This window comes from Morone saxatilis, unplaced genomic scaffold (assembly GCF_004916995.1).
Source record: "Morone saxatilis isolate NCDOM2014 unplaced genomic scaffold, NCSU_SB_2.0 Contig3, whole genome shotgun sequence".
Lineage (NCBI taxonomy): Eukaryota > Metazoa > Chordata > Actinopteri > Moronidae > Morone > Morone saxatilis.
Window position 1 is genome coordinate 10,922,259 of NW_023339873.1, and position 17,095 is coordinate 10,939,353.

Genomic DNA, 17,095 nt, shown 5'->3' on the forward strand with positions numbered 1-17,095 from the left:
GATAAGCTACTACAGCCAACTGTTGCAGAAGTACAAGGCCAACAACATCAAAACAAAAACACTCTCATTACCGAAACAGGAAGTAATCCATAAAGCACGTGTTCTAATAGAAAAGGGTTGATCCTTTTTTTCTCCTCTTCCTAGAAAAACCTGATCCTTCATCTCTTCCTACGAAGGAGCTTTGCCCACTCACATCCCTTCCTTAAATGTAATCTGCTCTGATTTTATCTGTAAGAATGATAGTGTCTGTATTAATTATTTAGAACTCCATTAAATTGATTAATGACATTGAACAGGTCTCTCCTTCTGTCTGCAAATGTTTACAGTATGTATGCAGTAGTTCACTAGTACTAGTAGTGCACTCATTTAAATACTTATTGGGAATATGCTTGAACTCAATGTTGAATTCATTACTAATTAAGTTAAGGTATATGTTATCCTTTATTGATTTTTCTGCGTTTCCTAAGAACTAGAAGCAGTGGGCCGCCACTGTGCAGCGCCTGGGGACTAACTTCAGATCTGAGCCAGTGCCTTGGTCTTGGGCACTGACTGATAAATCTGCTGATTATTTTCTTGATTAACTGAATAACCGTTTTGTTTATGAAATGGTGAAAAATGGCTATTTGCCCAGAGCCCAAGGTGGCATTTTCAAATTGCTTGTTTTGTTCGACAACAGTCCAAAAGCCCAAAGAGATTCAGTTTACTGTCGTATAAGATAAAGAAAAGTAGCAATAGCAACTGTGGTATTTATCAAGCTAAAATCAGTGAAGTTGTTTCATTTCATTCCAGCTCTACTTCAATGTTAAATGAATCTTAGAAAATATATAAAAAAATTAAACAACCCCACTGAATGTGAGTGTCCAACATTATGTTGTAGTGTTTTTCTTTACAGTTAAAACTTTATGAGCACTTTATACCACAGTATAATTCATTCATTCAAAATGTCACATCTTGTTCAGCTTATGTAGCATGTGGTGCTATTGCACTGCACAAATACAATATGAATCAACTGAAAATAGAAGAAAAAAAGGGACAGATCATAACATTACGTGTTAAACTGGTTTTTTCAGTTACGAAGATCCATTTGGTTATGACACTCTTCCAGATGACAAAGCTCGGTCACATATTGGGGTTTTGTTCCTGTAGTTTCAGGATTGTTCACTGGTTGATGGCAAACATCTGTCCTAAACCACAGAAAAGCAACTGTGTACTGGACCTCTTAAAATGATTTCATAATAAGCCTTAGATTGCTGTCACATAAGAATTGTCATAGTGCTGCTGGAAGTCAGTGAGACAGACATTTGCATTGCAGCGTATGTGAGGGACTCATTGTGTACATTTTAGCTTTGGTTGAGATGTAGATGATATGTGTGTTGATATTTGAGACCTGCAGTATGAACGCTACATCCCAATCTGCATTAACAAGTAGTGTTGCAGATGTTTTTCTCTGAATGTAAATGTCCATTTTCAGGTATCTGGCTCCCCCTTGTGGTCAAAGCAGCCCACTGCAAGTGGTTACTTGTTAGTGGCATTACTAATGCATTAAACCAAATCAAGAACATACAATAATTTATAATATATAATGTTGCATGATTTTGATAGTTCTTCTGTCATGAAACACCCTCATTGCAAGCACTAGTCTTATTCTCTTTGTTACAGCAACTGAACTCGAGTTTAGAATACTAGTGTTTCAAATTGGTCATTTAAGTTGTGTCCTACCAGTAAAGTAAAGCCAAAATGGATGCATGGTTGAAAATATATATTCAAATAATCTCTTTATTCATTCTATATAGTTGTACACCACTAAAGACAGTGATAGGAGCACACAACGGGCATGAACATTTGTCAGTTATATAGAGGAGGGAGGAAACTTTGCAGATTTGAATAAAAATAAGAACATTTTTCTAAATCCTTGTCGCTGAAAGTACATCCAGAACAGAAGAAATAAGACGGTATGTGCCAGATTGACTTCTTTCACTTGCTATTGATGTTTTATTCTGTACAGAGGGACAATTTGTACAAAATTAATCTAGATATATAACACTACATGAAACAAGGTAAATCATATATACAATATTAAATGAATCATATAGTACAGGTCACATACAAAAGGACACTTTAAGTTATCATGTTTTGGAAATAATATGTTAAAATTAAAAGATCTGCAAAGATCCTGCAGAAACAAAACAAGCCACCGAATCATTTTTAAATCATCTCTTGTTATCACAGGTGACTTGTTTTTCAGCACTAAAATAAACCTCAAAAATCTCTTGACTCGAACTCATAAAATCCATTAAACATCTCTCCCAGCAAGCAGGACTGTTTCATAAATGCAATGACCTCAACAACAGAAATCAATCAGTTTGGTGAATGGCATTCCTCCAGGGTAAAAGGTACATGTTTAACATGGTAGTTTTAATTTACATCTTTTTGCATTCAAGCAAATACAGTATTAATACAGTTAACAAGCCAAGTCACAATGTCAGTTTATTTTCAGCATCTGGCATTTCTGTGGCCATTTGATACCAGTGTGTTTCAGCGTTGGGCATCCTGAATGGCCAGAAAAAAAAAAGTATCCTAAACCTGACATCCACGCTACTAACCTCCAGAGACAAGACAAAGAAATACAACACATCAAATATGAAGAACTCTAGCAGACCTCTTAAGTTTAAACAATGGTACTGACTGGAAGATATTTTCCAACAACTCCCTCACTAGGAGGATACATTATACACAACCCGCAAACCCAACACCTGAAATTAGGAATGGTAGCAACACAAACATGCCATGCCTTTAAATTTGAAGGAAGTCAGTGGTTTGGTAGCTCTCATCAAGTAATTTGCGTGTTAATCATTTGATGTCAGTATGTTAATAGCTACTGAGGTTACCGGCTCTTATGTTTGATAATAAATACATTTTTCTTTCTTTAATTATAGAGGAAATTTAAATCTTTAAAGCATACAGTACCAATACACCTTCATGCTCTTTAAAAAGAAACATAATGAGCAAAGGTCCTTATGTAGTAACGGCTGCTAAAAACCGTCAGTGAGTGGAGTTTTTAGGTGAGACAGTGCAGATCTGTGCCTCCTCTCCCATTCAACTAAAACTAATCTCTGATTATATTTCCTTTTACAAAGATAATAATCCCTATTCATTTTACAGTATATTTAAACCCAACACTGCACCATGAACATCCCACAGTCGCCCTCCTCTTTTTATTTAATGTGCAGCCGCTATATGCAACTGAGGGCTCTGCTTGCTACATCCAAACCCTGGATATTGCCACTGCAACGAAGGTAGCAAATAAATACAGCTTTCATTCAGGTTTATCCTCATCTACTACAACTCAAAAACAGTAAGTACCATTGTTTGAACGGTCTAGGCATCACTATGGTCTGGTTTTCAAATATTGCCAATGAACGTAAGGAAGCAAGCATATAAAAGAGCGGCATATGGCACAAAACAATAAAATGGAAAGTGTCAGATGTCCACAGGACAACTTCTCCTTTCCTCGCCATCTTTCCTGGACATTGCAAGGCTAAGGACAGGCCTCAGTTTGGTCTGGTGTGCTAAACTAAAACAAAATAATCTTTCTAACACCAGTGAAAAACAAAAAGGCAGGTGTCCCTGTTAAAAGTCACAGATACAAACATGAAACAAACAAACAAAGAACACAACGGTCTTGGCACTGACAAGATGTCCGTTAGATTGAGCAAAAAAATAAAGAAAACATACAACAGACGACAGGAAAGTCTTGTCTTTCATCCGACAAACAGGTTCTGTTTTTGTTCCCTTTGAGAGAAAAGAAAACCAAGCAGAGACCAAGAGACGATCCTTAGACAGTGTGTCAGTCAGTTCCTATGTTTCCATGTCCTATCCATTGTGAACACGTTTGCACGAAGGAATGAAGGAACCGGTGCTGTGGCGTCCGTACTCCCAGGTTCCACATTTACAGTGAGCGCACAGGGGGGCGGGGTGGGTGGAAGGTGAAAGAAGGCAAGAGGAACGGATTGGGGAAATTATTGGGAGAACACACTGAATGTGGCGAGGGCTAAAAAGACACAAACACACTCCCGCTCCTCTCCAAATAAAGAAAAAAAAAACCTGAGAAAGAAGAAATCTGAGGGAGGCGGACAAAGGGCGCTTGCACTGGGGCAGCAGGAATGAAGGAGAAGTGAGGATTTCTGGGTAACTCATGGTAGCAGGAGGGATGGAGAGAGCCCAACATGGTTCGCCAGTGTAATTCTGGCACCTGGGCGAAGAGGAGGTCCATGGCTGTCGAGGGTAGAAGGGGCAGTTGAACCAAGAGCCGGCAGGTGGCGGGACCTAGAGTCCATCGTGGGTGGTCAACATGTCTTCAGCTCTGCGGTGGGACTCCAAGGCTTTTGTGGTGTAGATATCCTGAGGCAACTCAGATTTGCGTCGCACCATGGGCCGCTCTTTCCGCTGGTCATGCTGCAACTGAGGGGAGACAAGACGAGTTCAATTAGAACATCATCGTCATCATCTTCTGTCAACATGTCCCTGTTCTGATCATATCTTTTGAGATGAAGCACAGCAGCTCGAGCACAATTCAGTTACATACATCAAAATCTAATTTACGGAGGGAAACCAAGACTGAGTTAAAATATGATGTACTGAGCCAGTCAAACGTGGACAAAAATCACTTTACAACTTTAAATAAAATACACAACATAAGACATCCTGCGCTACATCTATGGAGCTCCAAAGTGTTCAATATTAAAATAAATAACATCTTATGCGATAATTACTTTAATGAATTGTATCAAATATATATATGAACCAATAAACGTAAAAATACTTTAAGAACTTATTCAAAGTCAACTGATTATTAGGAAATATTTTGATCACTTATTCTGAGTTTTTTTAAAGTTAATTGTCAGATGTTCTTATTTTAAAATTCCCTAATTAAATTTCATGATTACATTTCTTGCCACTTTTCATTCGTAATTTATCATATTATTGTATATTACTGGTTCATTCATATATATTTTATACAATTTATTACTCAATAATTATTTATTTATATAATATTGAACACTTTGGGGCACCATACTACTTAGACAACATGCATGTGGAAGCAGGCACAAAAAATTAAAGTTCTTGATTCCAGTGTTTAGTCCATGGCCAGATTTGTCACTGAGTGTTGTTTTTAATTAATAGTTTGAGTTGTACACATACAAAAGACTATAATTTACACAGAAAGTATACAATGATAATTACTGTAGTGAAAGTAGATTTACACGCTTTGATAACACACAAATCTATTAATATATAGGGTGATTATAGGAAAGATGAATAAAGACAGAGAGAAAGTCAGGTTTACCTGAGTCGCGCCCTCCTCAACTGTCTTTTTTAACCTCTGAACATCTTCTATCAAAGGGATATCCGTCTCCATTGCTACAGGACTATTGAGGTCAGAGGAATCAACATACATAGAGAACTATGTTGAAAACAAAGGGAAACAAAAAAACAAAAAACACAAAAAGGATGGAGAAAAGACTTTCAGTCGCATGCAAAGAAGAATGAATCTAAACTAATTAAAAAAGGAAACTCTGATCTATTGCAGTTTAATATGCCTTAGTTGAGGTGTAGGAATCAAAATCATTAATGATTTATTGGGATTTACAGGTAGTATTGACCATAAAAGAGCAACTGTGTCAAATGATAGTCATCAGTTGCTGGGGACATTAGAAACAAGTCCAAACTAAATCTTTTATGGCATATACATGTTGCGCTGATGTCTTTTAAAATGTTTATTTTGTTGTATATTTTAAAGAAATAGTTTGAAATTTTGGGAAAGAGATACCATTCTCATTTCTGTACTGTAACATGGCTGGAGCAAGACCGGTAACAAGGGGAAACAGCTAGCCTCTGTCCAACAATAGCAAAACATGTTTGCCAACACCTCTACAGCTCACTAATAAAAAACAATAAAACACTGTAGAAGTATAAAGGTGCTGTTTTAAAAGGGGAGGTTGTGTGTCAGATATTACTTAGCTGGGTGCAGTGACAACCTAGAGTCTCCACTAGTTGCTTGTGAACCTCAGAGTGACAGCCTCGCTGCAGGAAGTTACTGCATCCCGCCAAGAATTAGACTTTATTAGGCTTTTATTCCCTTGGCCAGGCTAGTCTTTTCTCCCCTCGTTCCCAGTCTTTGTGCTAAGCTAAGCCAACTGGCTGCTGGCCGTAGCTTCAAATACTTCAAATCAAATACTTCTTCAGAGGGACTTTCAGAGATGTCTGATTCAACCACTCACCACAACTAAGCACATGATTAGAACAGGACCACTCATCAAGATCTACCAGCAGTGCAATTTGGAAAACATAACAAGTCTATGAACAGTATGAACAAATAAGAGCCTAAGCAAACTCAAATGGGATATGATGAAAAGGGAACTACAATTCTTACAGAAAACAAAAGACACATTTCTTTTAGTTAGTTCTACAAACACACACAAACACAAGCACACACACACACTTGGTATTAAAAGGAAAAAACAGGCATATTTGAATGATTGCACACGCTCACCTGTGGATTTGACTTGGCGAGGTTCTCAATCTTGATCCAAGCCTCTTCACGTTCTTTTGACTTTGCCTTCTCTCTGTTGAACAAAGCACCAAACCTCAGGTCATCAAATCTGTTCCACTCCAACGATAAATGTGAAACCCCGGCGCTGCTGTAGCTGCAGTGCTGAGGTTGATTGTAATTATGTGTCACTCAAGAACTTTTTTTTTTTAATGATTTATTGAACGGGAGTAGAGTCTGTGGTGCCTACTTGTTTTTCTCAGCCCTGAATTGTTGTGTGCAATCATCAAAGAGCTTCTGATTCATCTCCATGAAAAGCTTCAGAGCATTGTAGATGAGGCCATGGATGGTCCTGTGAACACAAACACAGAGTCAAATCATTACACACACAAGCAACATTGCCGTAAAGACCAATTTCCTCAACCAGCAAAAAAACCTAAATTAATATCATGGATTGACAATAAAAGTAAAATATATGGAAAATGTCCTTTATAATTAAAAACTGAAATATTAACGTAGCTATAATAAGTAACTGAATGACAAATGAATCATGTATAAAATGGTTACCTGTAGCAATAGGTACCATCAAAATGCCAAAGGTCAAAATAAACAGCATCTTTCTTTAAGTACATCTTGTGCAGTCTGTAACTGATGTGCAGGAGAGTACATTCTGTGACCACGCTCAAATATCTACACACACTTGAGATATATCACTATGTGAGCTATTGTGTCAGGCAGGTGTTACATGCAGTGTGAAGTACAGAGCTTTTACGTACATCAGCACAGTGTGGACAAACTACAGCTGAGTCTCTTACTTGTTCCAGTGGGTCTTAGAGTTGCGGTACAGAGCAGGGAACATAATCGGCAGAATCTTCGCAGCGTTGTCACTGATCAGACTCATGATGTACTCGTTATTCCAGTAATACAGAGCTCTCTCGGCCACCTACAGAAAACAAAACACCTCAGTCAGGAATGTACTGACGCCCACCTCCACTGCACCTGAATAACCTGAGTTATGAAGGTACGGTTGTGATTGCCCATCGGGTACCTGGAAGTGTGGGCTGGACACACACTTGGCCAGCTGTCTGAAGAGAGGCTCCTGCACTTTAACAAACTCGGAGGGTTCAATGACGTCCAGGATCTCTTCCAGCTCGTTGAGAAACATCACTTCCTTGGGACTGTGAGTCTTTGGCCAGTACTTTAGTAGAGCCATTACCACCTGGTGGGATGATGAAGAAAGATAATGATCACCAACCAGAGAGGAAAATGGACAGCAACTTTGGGGTTAAAAAGAAGTAGAAAAAGCAAAAAAAACAACAAAAAACAGTGACTTAAAATTTTAAAAGCAGGAGCTTCAGCAAGCAGTATTATGGAAAAAGATGGAAATGATTGAATATGACATTTTGTTTGACATACTGGCTCAGTTAGAGTGCTGTCCTTTTCTAAGAACTGCACCACGCAGTAGGCCAGCTGCAAAACACATAAACAAATACAATCATTAAACTGTCAGAACATTTGAATTTACGCACAAGCAAACTAAAGGTAACACGGTAGGGTACATGTGATGCCTGAGGGACAGACTGGCTGGAACATGTAACAGCATTGTTTAACTAAACCTGAACATAAAGCAGGTTTGGACATGAATATGTAAATACATCTTTAACATTATTTGACCTGTAAATTATACATGTGCTATATCTCGCTTTCCATAGAGATTCTCACGCTTCATTTTGTGTTAAACAGACGCACCTGTGGATGGTAGACACTGAGTGATTTGACTTTGTGCAGAGGCAATAAAACCTTCAACAGGAAAATCTTGTGCTCTTCTTTTAGTGGTAAGGCAAATCCATTGATAATGCTAAGAAATGAACACAAAAGCACAACAATCAGAACACATGAAAAGAAGGAGTAGTAGTGTGGGACTGAACAGCTAATAATTAGGAAGCTTTTACATTAAAGACAAACATTACATTCACCAAAGCTTGTAACTTTAGCAAAGGGCCATACCTTCCAAGTATTTCCAGTAGTTCAGCTATACCGTTATGGTGCTCTGTCTCATAGATAAACCTGCAAGAACAAACTTTTTCAGTGGCAATACACAGACTATCCAAACAAATGAGTCAGATGTTGACCATCCATCCTGGTATACATGTTTAAGAGCAGTGGGAGAACAGCACTGACCTATAGAAAATGTTATTGATCTGTTTTCTTATGTACGCTCTGAGCCCCAGGAACTTTCCATAGATCCTGTGGAGGGTAGTTTTGAGGAAGTCTCTCTCTCTGGGATCCTCACTGTCAAATAGTTCTAGGAGCTACAATGCAAGAGAGGTCAAATGTTACCGTAATGACAGCAAACTATCTTGTAATTTAGTTTTTTCTATTATACAGTCTAGAAATTTTGCCAAGAATATTCTTTTCTTACCTGCATAACAAATTTCTGGTCAATGTATTTCTTCGCTATGTTAGGCTGAAAGTCGGGCGATTCTAAAAACCTAAGGAAAAATTCATAGACGAGCTGCAACAGAAACAAGAAAAACACACAAAAGGAATGAATGCTTGGGAGGGATTTAAGTGTTCATAATGTTCACGAATGCGCCAACACCAAATACTCAAATTTAAATCGGATACAGACGTGAACATAAAAGGAATCACACAGCAAACTACAGAATTGCATGCTTCCACCATGCTGGGAGACTCCTCTAGGTGGAGGATAACCAGTTATAAACCTCTCTGTGCAAATGATTAAATGATTTAAATGTCAACCTGGAGGTGCGGCCATGCAGCTTCAAGTGTCGGCTCATCTTCCTCTGGGTCAAACTCGGCTCCAGTAGGGTTGGACGACGGAGGCAACGTTCTGAACATATTCACTGCGAACTGGAAGAGAAGAAAAATGAAAATGATACCATGTTTATTCCACTGGAGAGTACGCTGTTTAACTTGACTTCCTTTTCTTGTTTTAATAACCCGAAGTCAGTTTGTAGTGCGACCTTACCAATGCCAATACTTCTAGTCTAAATAGGTTATAAAAGTAAAAAAAGACAAAAACAAAAAAAACCACCCAGCTAGACCTCGACTTCCTGTCAGAAGTTTCCCCACTCTTGAATAAATGTTTACTGTCATGACATATGGTTAAACCAACAGTGAAACCACATCAGTAGACTGCACCTTGAATTTGGAGAACATTTCCAAAGCAACAGATTTTTTAATTTGCCTATACTATACTTGCTTGAACAATGCACCGTTTTAGAACAACCCATGTAATCAAAGTACCAGCAGCATTGTGGTTACCTTTGGGACAAGTCTGCACACAGACAGTTAAGTTTGCTTAAAGCTTGATTGTAAATGCCGGTATCATATAAGAATGCAGCTCATTTATTCAGTTCCTACCTAGTTCCTTGGGTGAAATGATTAGGAACTTTCTGCCAGTTTGTGATCAAAATCAGTGAAGGAAATACAAAAGTATGAGTGTATAGTAGATGCTTGAGTGTGTAATACATTTAACTAACATTTAGCCATGTTTGCAAGTGTCTATGAAATGCCCTATCTTAGGTATTCTAAAATTATTTTTCTTTTTAGGTTATTGTTAACTTTGTCCTTGTAACTGGCCTCCAAGGGTTTGGGCCCACAATAATCCAAGTGTGTTGTGTTTCTGGTCTCTCACAGTGTCAACTGACTCCCCTGTGGGCTGCTGTTCCCTGCCAGGCAGATCATGGGACAGTGCAGGTGGCCTACTAAAACACTAGGAGCCTTGTTTGAAAAGACAGGCTACAAGGTAGATAGACTGTCTGTGCTGTGCTTCAACCCACAACAAGGCTGTGAAGATGACTGTGCATTAACTCCACAAAAGAGACTCTAAATGGAAATGTCATAACTGTGATTATAGCAATAATGCTGCTGGCTTTGATGATGAAGAGTTTGGCATTAGTGGTGAAGAAATAGTATGTCACCAGACTACAGTGTTTTCATCATATTTATAGCTCAATTTCTGTATCTCTACACAGTATTATTATCTACACAGATTGTGAATAGACACACTGAAGATTGGTTAGAAGGAACATCTATCATAATAATTTCCTTTTCTCTGCTGGTGAAGTTCAGTTGCAAATCAAATATTAAGCTAATTTTCCTTTAAATTTCAAAATTCACACAAATTACTATTGCTTCTAGTGAAAATTAAATATTAATCACATCCTGTCTACCAGTGGAGAGACTTTCCTTATAATATAAAAGCTTTCATGTGCAGCATTACTCAAAATTAGTATTAAAAAAAAAACTAGTTCTATACAAATGGTGTAAACATCCCTGGTCAGAAATGTGTTTGTTTTACTTGAGGTGAAACGCAGGTGAATCATCATTTTCCGGTTACCTATTTAGTGTTACAGTCATGCCAGCGGCTCTGTCAGGCTGTACTTTGAGCTAACACCAATATGCCAACATGCTCTCAATGACTGTGCTACCATGCAAACCCTGGTGACATGAATCCACTGTTCAATCATATAATCTGTGCTCAACTCCTACCGCCTCTGTCCTGCAGCCACAACCTGCCCTTAACTCTCAACCCAGGCTTCAACCGCAAAACTTAACCGCCTCCGGCTCTACTGACCATGTGCACCACCTCCGGGTAGATGGGCTCTGTGATGACATTCCTGTTGTGGGTGATGTACTCCACCATTTCGCTCAGCGCCGCCCGCTTCACTTCCTTCCATTTTAGGTCGCTCAGCGGGTCGGACAGGAAGTCAAAAAGAACGCAGCACTGTCGTAGCTTCTGGATGAAGAGCTTCTCCTGCTCTGCGGGGGCCACATCTGAGGAGACAAAGAGGGAAAAGTGAGGTGAAGAGTCCAGGGACGACTGAATGAACGACCACAAGGGGAGTACAATGTGCAAGGTGATGAAATAAAGCAGTTGAGATGAAATAAAGCAGTTGAGAGTATTGGAGAATGGAGCCGTGTTCAAAGAGTGAGGGGTCACGAGAGAAAAGAGGGGGCGGTGTAACTGTCGAAGATGTCAGTTAAAACAGCAATATGATAGAAAAAGAAGTACAAGGCAGCAAGAGAGTGATGAAGACTGGCAAATGAGTCATGAGGACTAAAGTGCATTGAGAGAAAGGCTGAGATGGTTAGAGCCCAGGGGGAGGATAACGACAGAGCAGAGTGGAGGAGCAATGACAGGATGGAGAGGGAGAAGAGGATGAAGGATTTGGGAAGTAGGTGAATGGTCACAGTCTAGCCATTACACACACACACACACACACACACACACACAGAAAAAAAAAGGAAGATATTTTTACAAAAGAAACCAAGCTATTTAAGTCTGTCATTATATTTGTCCATGGTGGTTTGAGGACTTCCTGATTTGCTTCACTTCCACCCGAGCACTCAAGAGCACAGGCTTGTAAACAAACAATCTCTGCCAGAGTCAACACTTCACACACGACAACACAAAGAGGAAACATCCATTTCGGTAACTCTTAATTCCTACCTGCTCGTGTGGTGCAGTAAGAACACACAGTGACACCATTATTATCTAGTTATGCGACACAACTTTGATGTTTGGTTTTTATCTTTGATAGTCACATTTGAGGAAAATCTAGACATGTTCACCAGCGACCCAAACGACCACTATTATGGTGCGATTCATTTAATTAAAAACTAAATCAGGATATGAACATCTAAAATGCACAAGGTTGATGTTTTTGGAGTTGCTTCATATGATGCTAGAAACTGTTTTAAAAGGGAGAGTTGAACATTTTGTGTAATGTACTTTTTCACTTTCATGCTGAGAGTTAAATAAGATCTCTGCAAGAAAGGAAATAGTGGTATTTATCAAGAGTTTAAATTACTGCTTAAAGACCAGTAAAAATAATTGCTACAAGTGATTTACACCTGCTCAACTCCCAGTGCCACCTTCTCAGTGTAGCTCTTTCTGCAGACACAATCAAGTTGGTGGTGTTACATAGTAGTACAGTAAAATGCACATAAGGCATTAAGATGCATAGTAAAATTACATTTCACATTAACGTCTGCTTCCCGTATATAGATCAAAAAGTTCCCAGTAAAATAACAGACATGTTTTTAAAAGATCGTTATCTCAAGTTTCTTCCCTGGACGACCTGATCTATATTCAATTCTGTACAAGCCCAGCTGCAGCTGTAATAAAATAGGCAAATTCATAATGCCAACGTACTCCTGCGCTAAACTCAGGTGTGGGTTAATTTAACTGACAGAAGCAGCTGCATGCGACACAGATAAGAGGTCTGTCAGATTGAGACGGTCTCATTTGGTTGATAGTGATTTACAAAGCACCAACAAAACATAAAACATAAATGTGGTTAGTAACCTGTTGTGCAGCTGACACAAGACACCTACAGCAGCTTTACATCAAGGTTTTTCTGCAACCACAGTGGCCTCTGAAGAAGAAATTCTCTGAAATCAAATACTAATCTACTCTATATTGTACCAAGATATCCACAGTTACAATGCAACTGAAGGGTGTAAGGCGGCGCAGTGAGTTCATTTTATTCATATAATCTTTATGTAACAAAATATATGAACATCCATTGTCTCTGGTCTTAAACTTCAACAAGTCAGAACAGTAGCCAAACGCCATGTTTCCTATATGCCATAATTACTTATCAGTAAATGAGTTGGCACTGAGGCTCTGGGGCTGTCTGCACATGATGAGGTTGTAAGACTTTATCAGATATATATACATGGCATATACGTCAAAGAGAGACAAACTAGATGAATCTCATTCCTCTTCCATCACCGTACTGTAACCTGTGGGCAGAATACTAATTACTACAAAATACAGAGATAAGCAAATCAAGCTGTGAGACAAATCATGAGTTATAAATTTGGCACAGGGTTAAATAAGAAAAAAGATAAATAATAACCAACTGATGACGGCAATCGAAGCACTGAAAACATGCTATATGAATGCAGAATATGTATATTAAAAAACTCTCTCAGATAAACTAATTTAGTTAATAAACTAGTTATGTTGCTGCCTTCCATCACGTTTTAATTATACTGAAAGTAATGACCAATTAAACAAAGATGGCATACAATATTTACTCCAATTCAGCCATGTAGGTGGTCAATAAGAAAGAAAACTTTAATACCGACACTTATAGGGAAATAATAGGCAGCTAAACCTATTCACTCCTGCCCTAATTTCAACTAAAGCACACAAAGAGTAACAAAGGCCATGGTGCAGAATAGAGAAGGGCACACACACACACACACACAAGCGCTCAACATTCTTGCAAATAGGCAGATTCTAGGTAAGAAGAGAGATATCCTATTCAGACATAATGGAGACTTGGCTCGGACACACACACGCACACACACTTCTGCAGTGTCAATTTCAAGTCGGCCAATTTATCTTGATGACAGTGAGAGGTTGGGAATTCCAGGGGAGAGAGGGTAAGTGTGTGAGCGGCCATTATTGGCCATTTCCATAAAGATTTGACAGCCAAAAGCACCGTCACTGTCACAACAGGAAAACACTGCCAGAGCCAGCACTCCTGATTAAAAACACATAAGAGGCAGAGGTTCATCTAAGATATTTATCATTTTTATTATTATGCAGTCAAAATCTACTAGGGATTGTTTCCAAAGTGTGGTTTCAGAATGAGGCCTGTTGGGTCAACTGAGCTGCACTAGACGACTGGCACGGCAACAGTGAGGAGAAGGATCACATTCCCAGTTATTCATTAGTGATTATTTCGATTTTCAACACCAAACTCTGCAAAGTGAATCACCTCCCTCCTTGGCACAAAGTTTGTGTTTTGTCACATTTTGGAATTTGTACTGGTTGTACTGGGACATGAAGCCGGACTGGAATGCGTTGCCATGCCTTGCACCCCTGACCGTGTCAGACTTGCGTTGCTCCCATTACATAAGTCTGTCTGCCTGCGTTCTAAAGTTTCTGTACACTCCTAAAATACCCCAGCGGGTTGTTGTGTAACAGATAAAGGCCCAGTGTTGTGATCCCAAAATTGATGTTAACCACAATGTGACCTCTATTAATGTAACTAACAGAAGCCTTAAGAGGGGAACAAGCATGCGCATGCAAACACACGAGTATCAAGTCTTGTGGAGAACAGAGGAAGATTTATCTTAATGCCCCCCTGTTCAAAACAAAGATAATAACTGGAGTCACATTGGAACCACAGTCTCTACTTTTTGTCTCTAAATGGGTCAAATGAACAGATGCTAGTCTGGAGTTAGGACTGCTTTGGCAATCTGCTTTATCGACAGTATGTTATGATCAATGTAAACATCGACTGATTACTATTTATAGCTGGGTAGAGGGGCAGCGTGTTGCACTTTTGAAGGCTTATGAGCGACTAGGTTGGACACATTCATTCACTGATATGGTTTTGGTAAGCAACAGCTAAGAATGCATCCAGGATATATACAGTAGAGCAAAGTTCATGCATTATTGACCAGGTGTTTGTGAATAGTTAAGGATGTGCATCATTGCCACACTTGCAATTGCACTGCAATTTAGAGGCTCCCTTGTGACTAATAATGCAGTGTCTGTTATTAAGATGATGTCTCGCATCTCAAAAGAAACAGACAGAGAAAAGGAGATTCAGAGACCCTGTTCACACTGTCTGAAAGGTCTGGTGATCACGGCTCTAAACAAGCATGAATTGCGATGTGGAGCCGGATTGTGTGTAGTGTGAATGCAAATGCTTCAACCACAACGCTGAAAGAGCCACCTACACACTGAAGTTTAGAAAAATATCACAAACAAAGCTCATTTGTCTAAACTTAACCAACATAGATGCCTGGTTTTAAAGTCTAGTACATATCGGTGTATGGTATATCCATGTACAAATGGACACATATCCATTTATACTTTGGTTAAGTATTAGTTTCAGTTCCCCATGAACAGAATCTAATGTGAAAAGGGAAGTGACTCTTACATTTAATTGATACACATTCAGATGCTGGGTATAATCTGTTTCAACTGAATCCAGACACAACGTGGAAAGGATACAACACATCTGGTCTGAGCAGGGTGAGAATGATAGAGACAAACAAAGAGAGGAACGAGAAAGAGGCAGAGAGAGTCTGATTGTTCCCCAACACTGAGTTGTCATTCAAGGCAGTCGCCTCTGTGGCTCAATAGAGTGTAATCAATAATTGCCCGAGGCTTCATCTAACGCTGGGCTGCACCCGAGTACAGTGGTAACAGGCCGGGCCTTTCATACATGACTGGGTACATTGTACACATATAAGAGACCGAGCCTGATGCTGTAATCCTAAAACATTACTGCTATGCTCTGACAGAAAAAAAAAAAGACTAGGCCTTATTGACAGCAGTGCTTTGTTGACATAGATAAGCAATTAAGATACACGTTCAGATTGAGTCTCCTTGCCTAAGCATGTCGCTGACAGGAGGGTAACATGGGAAAAGGGTGGGGAGAGGGAGAAGGGGGCTGCTGCTTCTTGCTGCAGAGCAGTGGCTGTCCACAGCCTACACACTACGGCCAGTCTGTGCCCAGATGAACTGGACTGTGACAGGAAGAGCTGGGTCCGCTACGAGAACTAAGAAGGAGGTGAAGAGGGGAGACGATATTTAAATTCCTCTGTAAGCCTTTGCTCTAATGTTTCATAAACAATTACACGCATAAATACGGAAACACCATTGCATTCAAACACATGAAAAACTAAAGGAGAAGACCCTTCCCTGGGCTATGACCTCACTTCCTTTGACATCACTGGCTCGGCGGGGGGATGGGCAGAGAGAGCAGCTAGCTAGTAAAACCAGATTTTAATAATGTAGCTCCAGCGTCTCACAGCAATGCACAGTACACAAGCCTTAAAAACAACAACAACAACCCGCTCGGTTCGCTTTCAAACGCGAAAGAGCTGGTTACTATAAACCACAGAAACAAATGTCTTATCTCGGTCGGCTGAATGCTGACTAACCAGGCAGTAAGCAGCGGAGGGGAACGGGAGCACAGCAACACACAGCGCGCTCTCTCTCCCTCTCTCTCTCCTTAATTCCCCAGGACAATACAGGAAGAATAATTCGTCCCTACGTACCTCTGAAGTGCATAAGAGCCACCGGCTGAAAAGGCCCATTGGAATTAGGTGCATCCACAACCATCCTGTCTCCAGATTTATTGCATGTCAACATCTAAACCTCAACCAGGAAGGCGATCCACTCAGGGCGAGAGGCCAGCCTCCATTTTAGCACAAAAGCAGATCAGAAAATGAAGCTCTGCTGCTGCTGGAGGGAACTGGCTAGTTAGTGATGTAAGCAGCGAGGGAGCCAGCTGATTGGCCGAGCTCGGGCGGCTCTGGAGCAATCAAGGCAACGGCTGCCGGGAGAGAGGGGACGTGATTGGCTGAGAGGAGGCTCAGGGGGCGGGACATGCATTGGAATCTTTTTTTTTGGTCCGGCTCCTCCTCCTCACTCACTGGTCTCTGGTGACGCTCTGCAAGCCAGGCCCTGTTACAGATCTTAGATCAGATTGACTTAAATCTTCTCCACAGTTTAACCATTAGCAGGGTTTCCACTTTCCA

At 39.9% G+C, this 17,095-nt stretch overlaps 1 protein-coding gene across 3 annotated transcripts; it reads right to left on the reverse strand.

Annotated features, from left to right (window-relative positions):
- Positions 1-1,749: 1,749 nt before the first annotated feature.
- Positions 1,750-16,800, reverse strand: ppp2r5ca (protein phosphatase 2, regulatory subunit B', gamma a). Of its 3 annotated transcripts, none has more exons than XM_035673827.1 (14): positions 16,613-16,800; positions 11,154-11,353; positions 9,314-9,424; positions 8,973-9,065; positions 8,732-8,862; positions 8,558-8,617; positions 8,300-8,408; positions 7,967-8,020; positions 7,599-7,769; positions 7,366-7,493; positions 6,801-6,902; positions 6,554-6,626; positions 5,348-5,464; positions 1,750-4,461 (listed from the first exon to the last, which is right to left on the reverse strand). In XM_035673827.1, exons 1-14 carry the CDS (start codon positions 16,704-16,706, stop codon positions 4,327-4,329), a joined length of 1,578 nt encoding a protein of 525 aa, XP_035529720.1. In that variant the 5' UTR covers positions 16,707-16,800; the 3' UTR covers positions 1,750-4,326. The 3 variants fall into 3 exon arrangements, with proteins under 3 accessions (XP_035529720.1, XP_035529721.1, XP_035529722.1); XM_035673829.1 differs by having other exon boundaries at positions 4,327-4,461; positions 5,348-5,429; XM_035673828.1 differs by lacking the exon at positions 5,348-5,464.
- Positions 16,801-17,095: the final 295 nt, after the last annotated feature.

Coding starts and splice junctions, on each gene's coding strand:
- ppp2r5ca (XM_035673827.1), bottom strand. CDS start 16,706: ATGTTGACATGCAATAAATCTGGAGACAGGATGGTTGTGGATGCACCT. Junction 9,066..9,313: donor CTGCATGGCCGCACCTCCAG/GTTGACATTTAA, acceptor TTTCTGTTGCAG/CTCGTCTATGAATTTTTCCT. Junction 8,618..8,731: donor ATCAATAACATTTTCTATAG/GTCAGTGCTGTT, acceptor TTGTTCTTGCAG/GTTTATCTATGAGACAGAGC.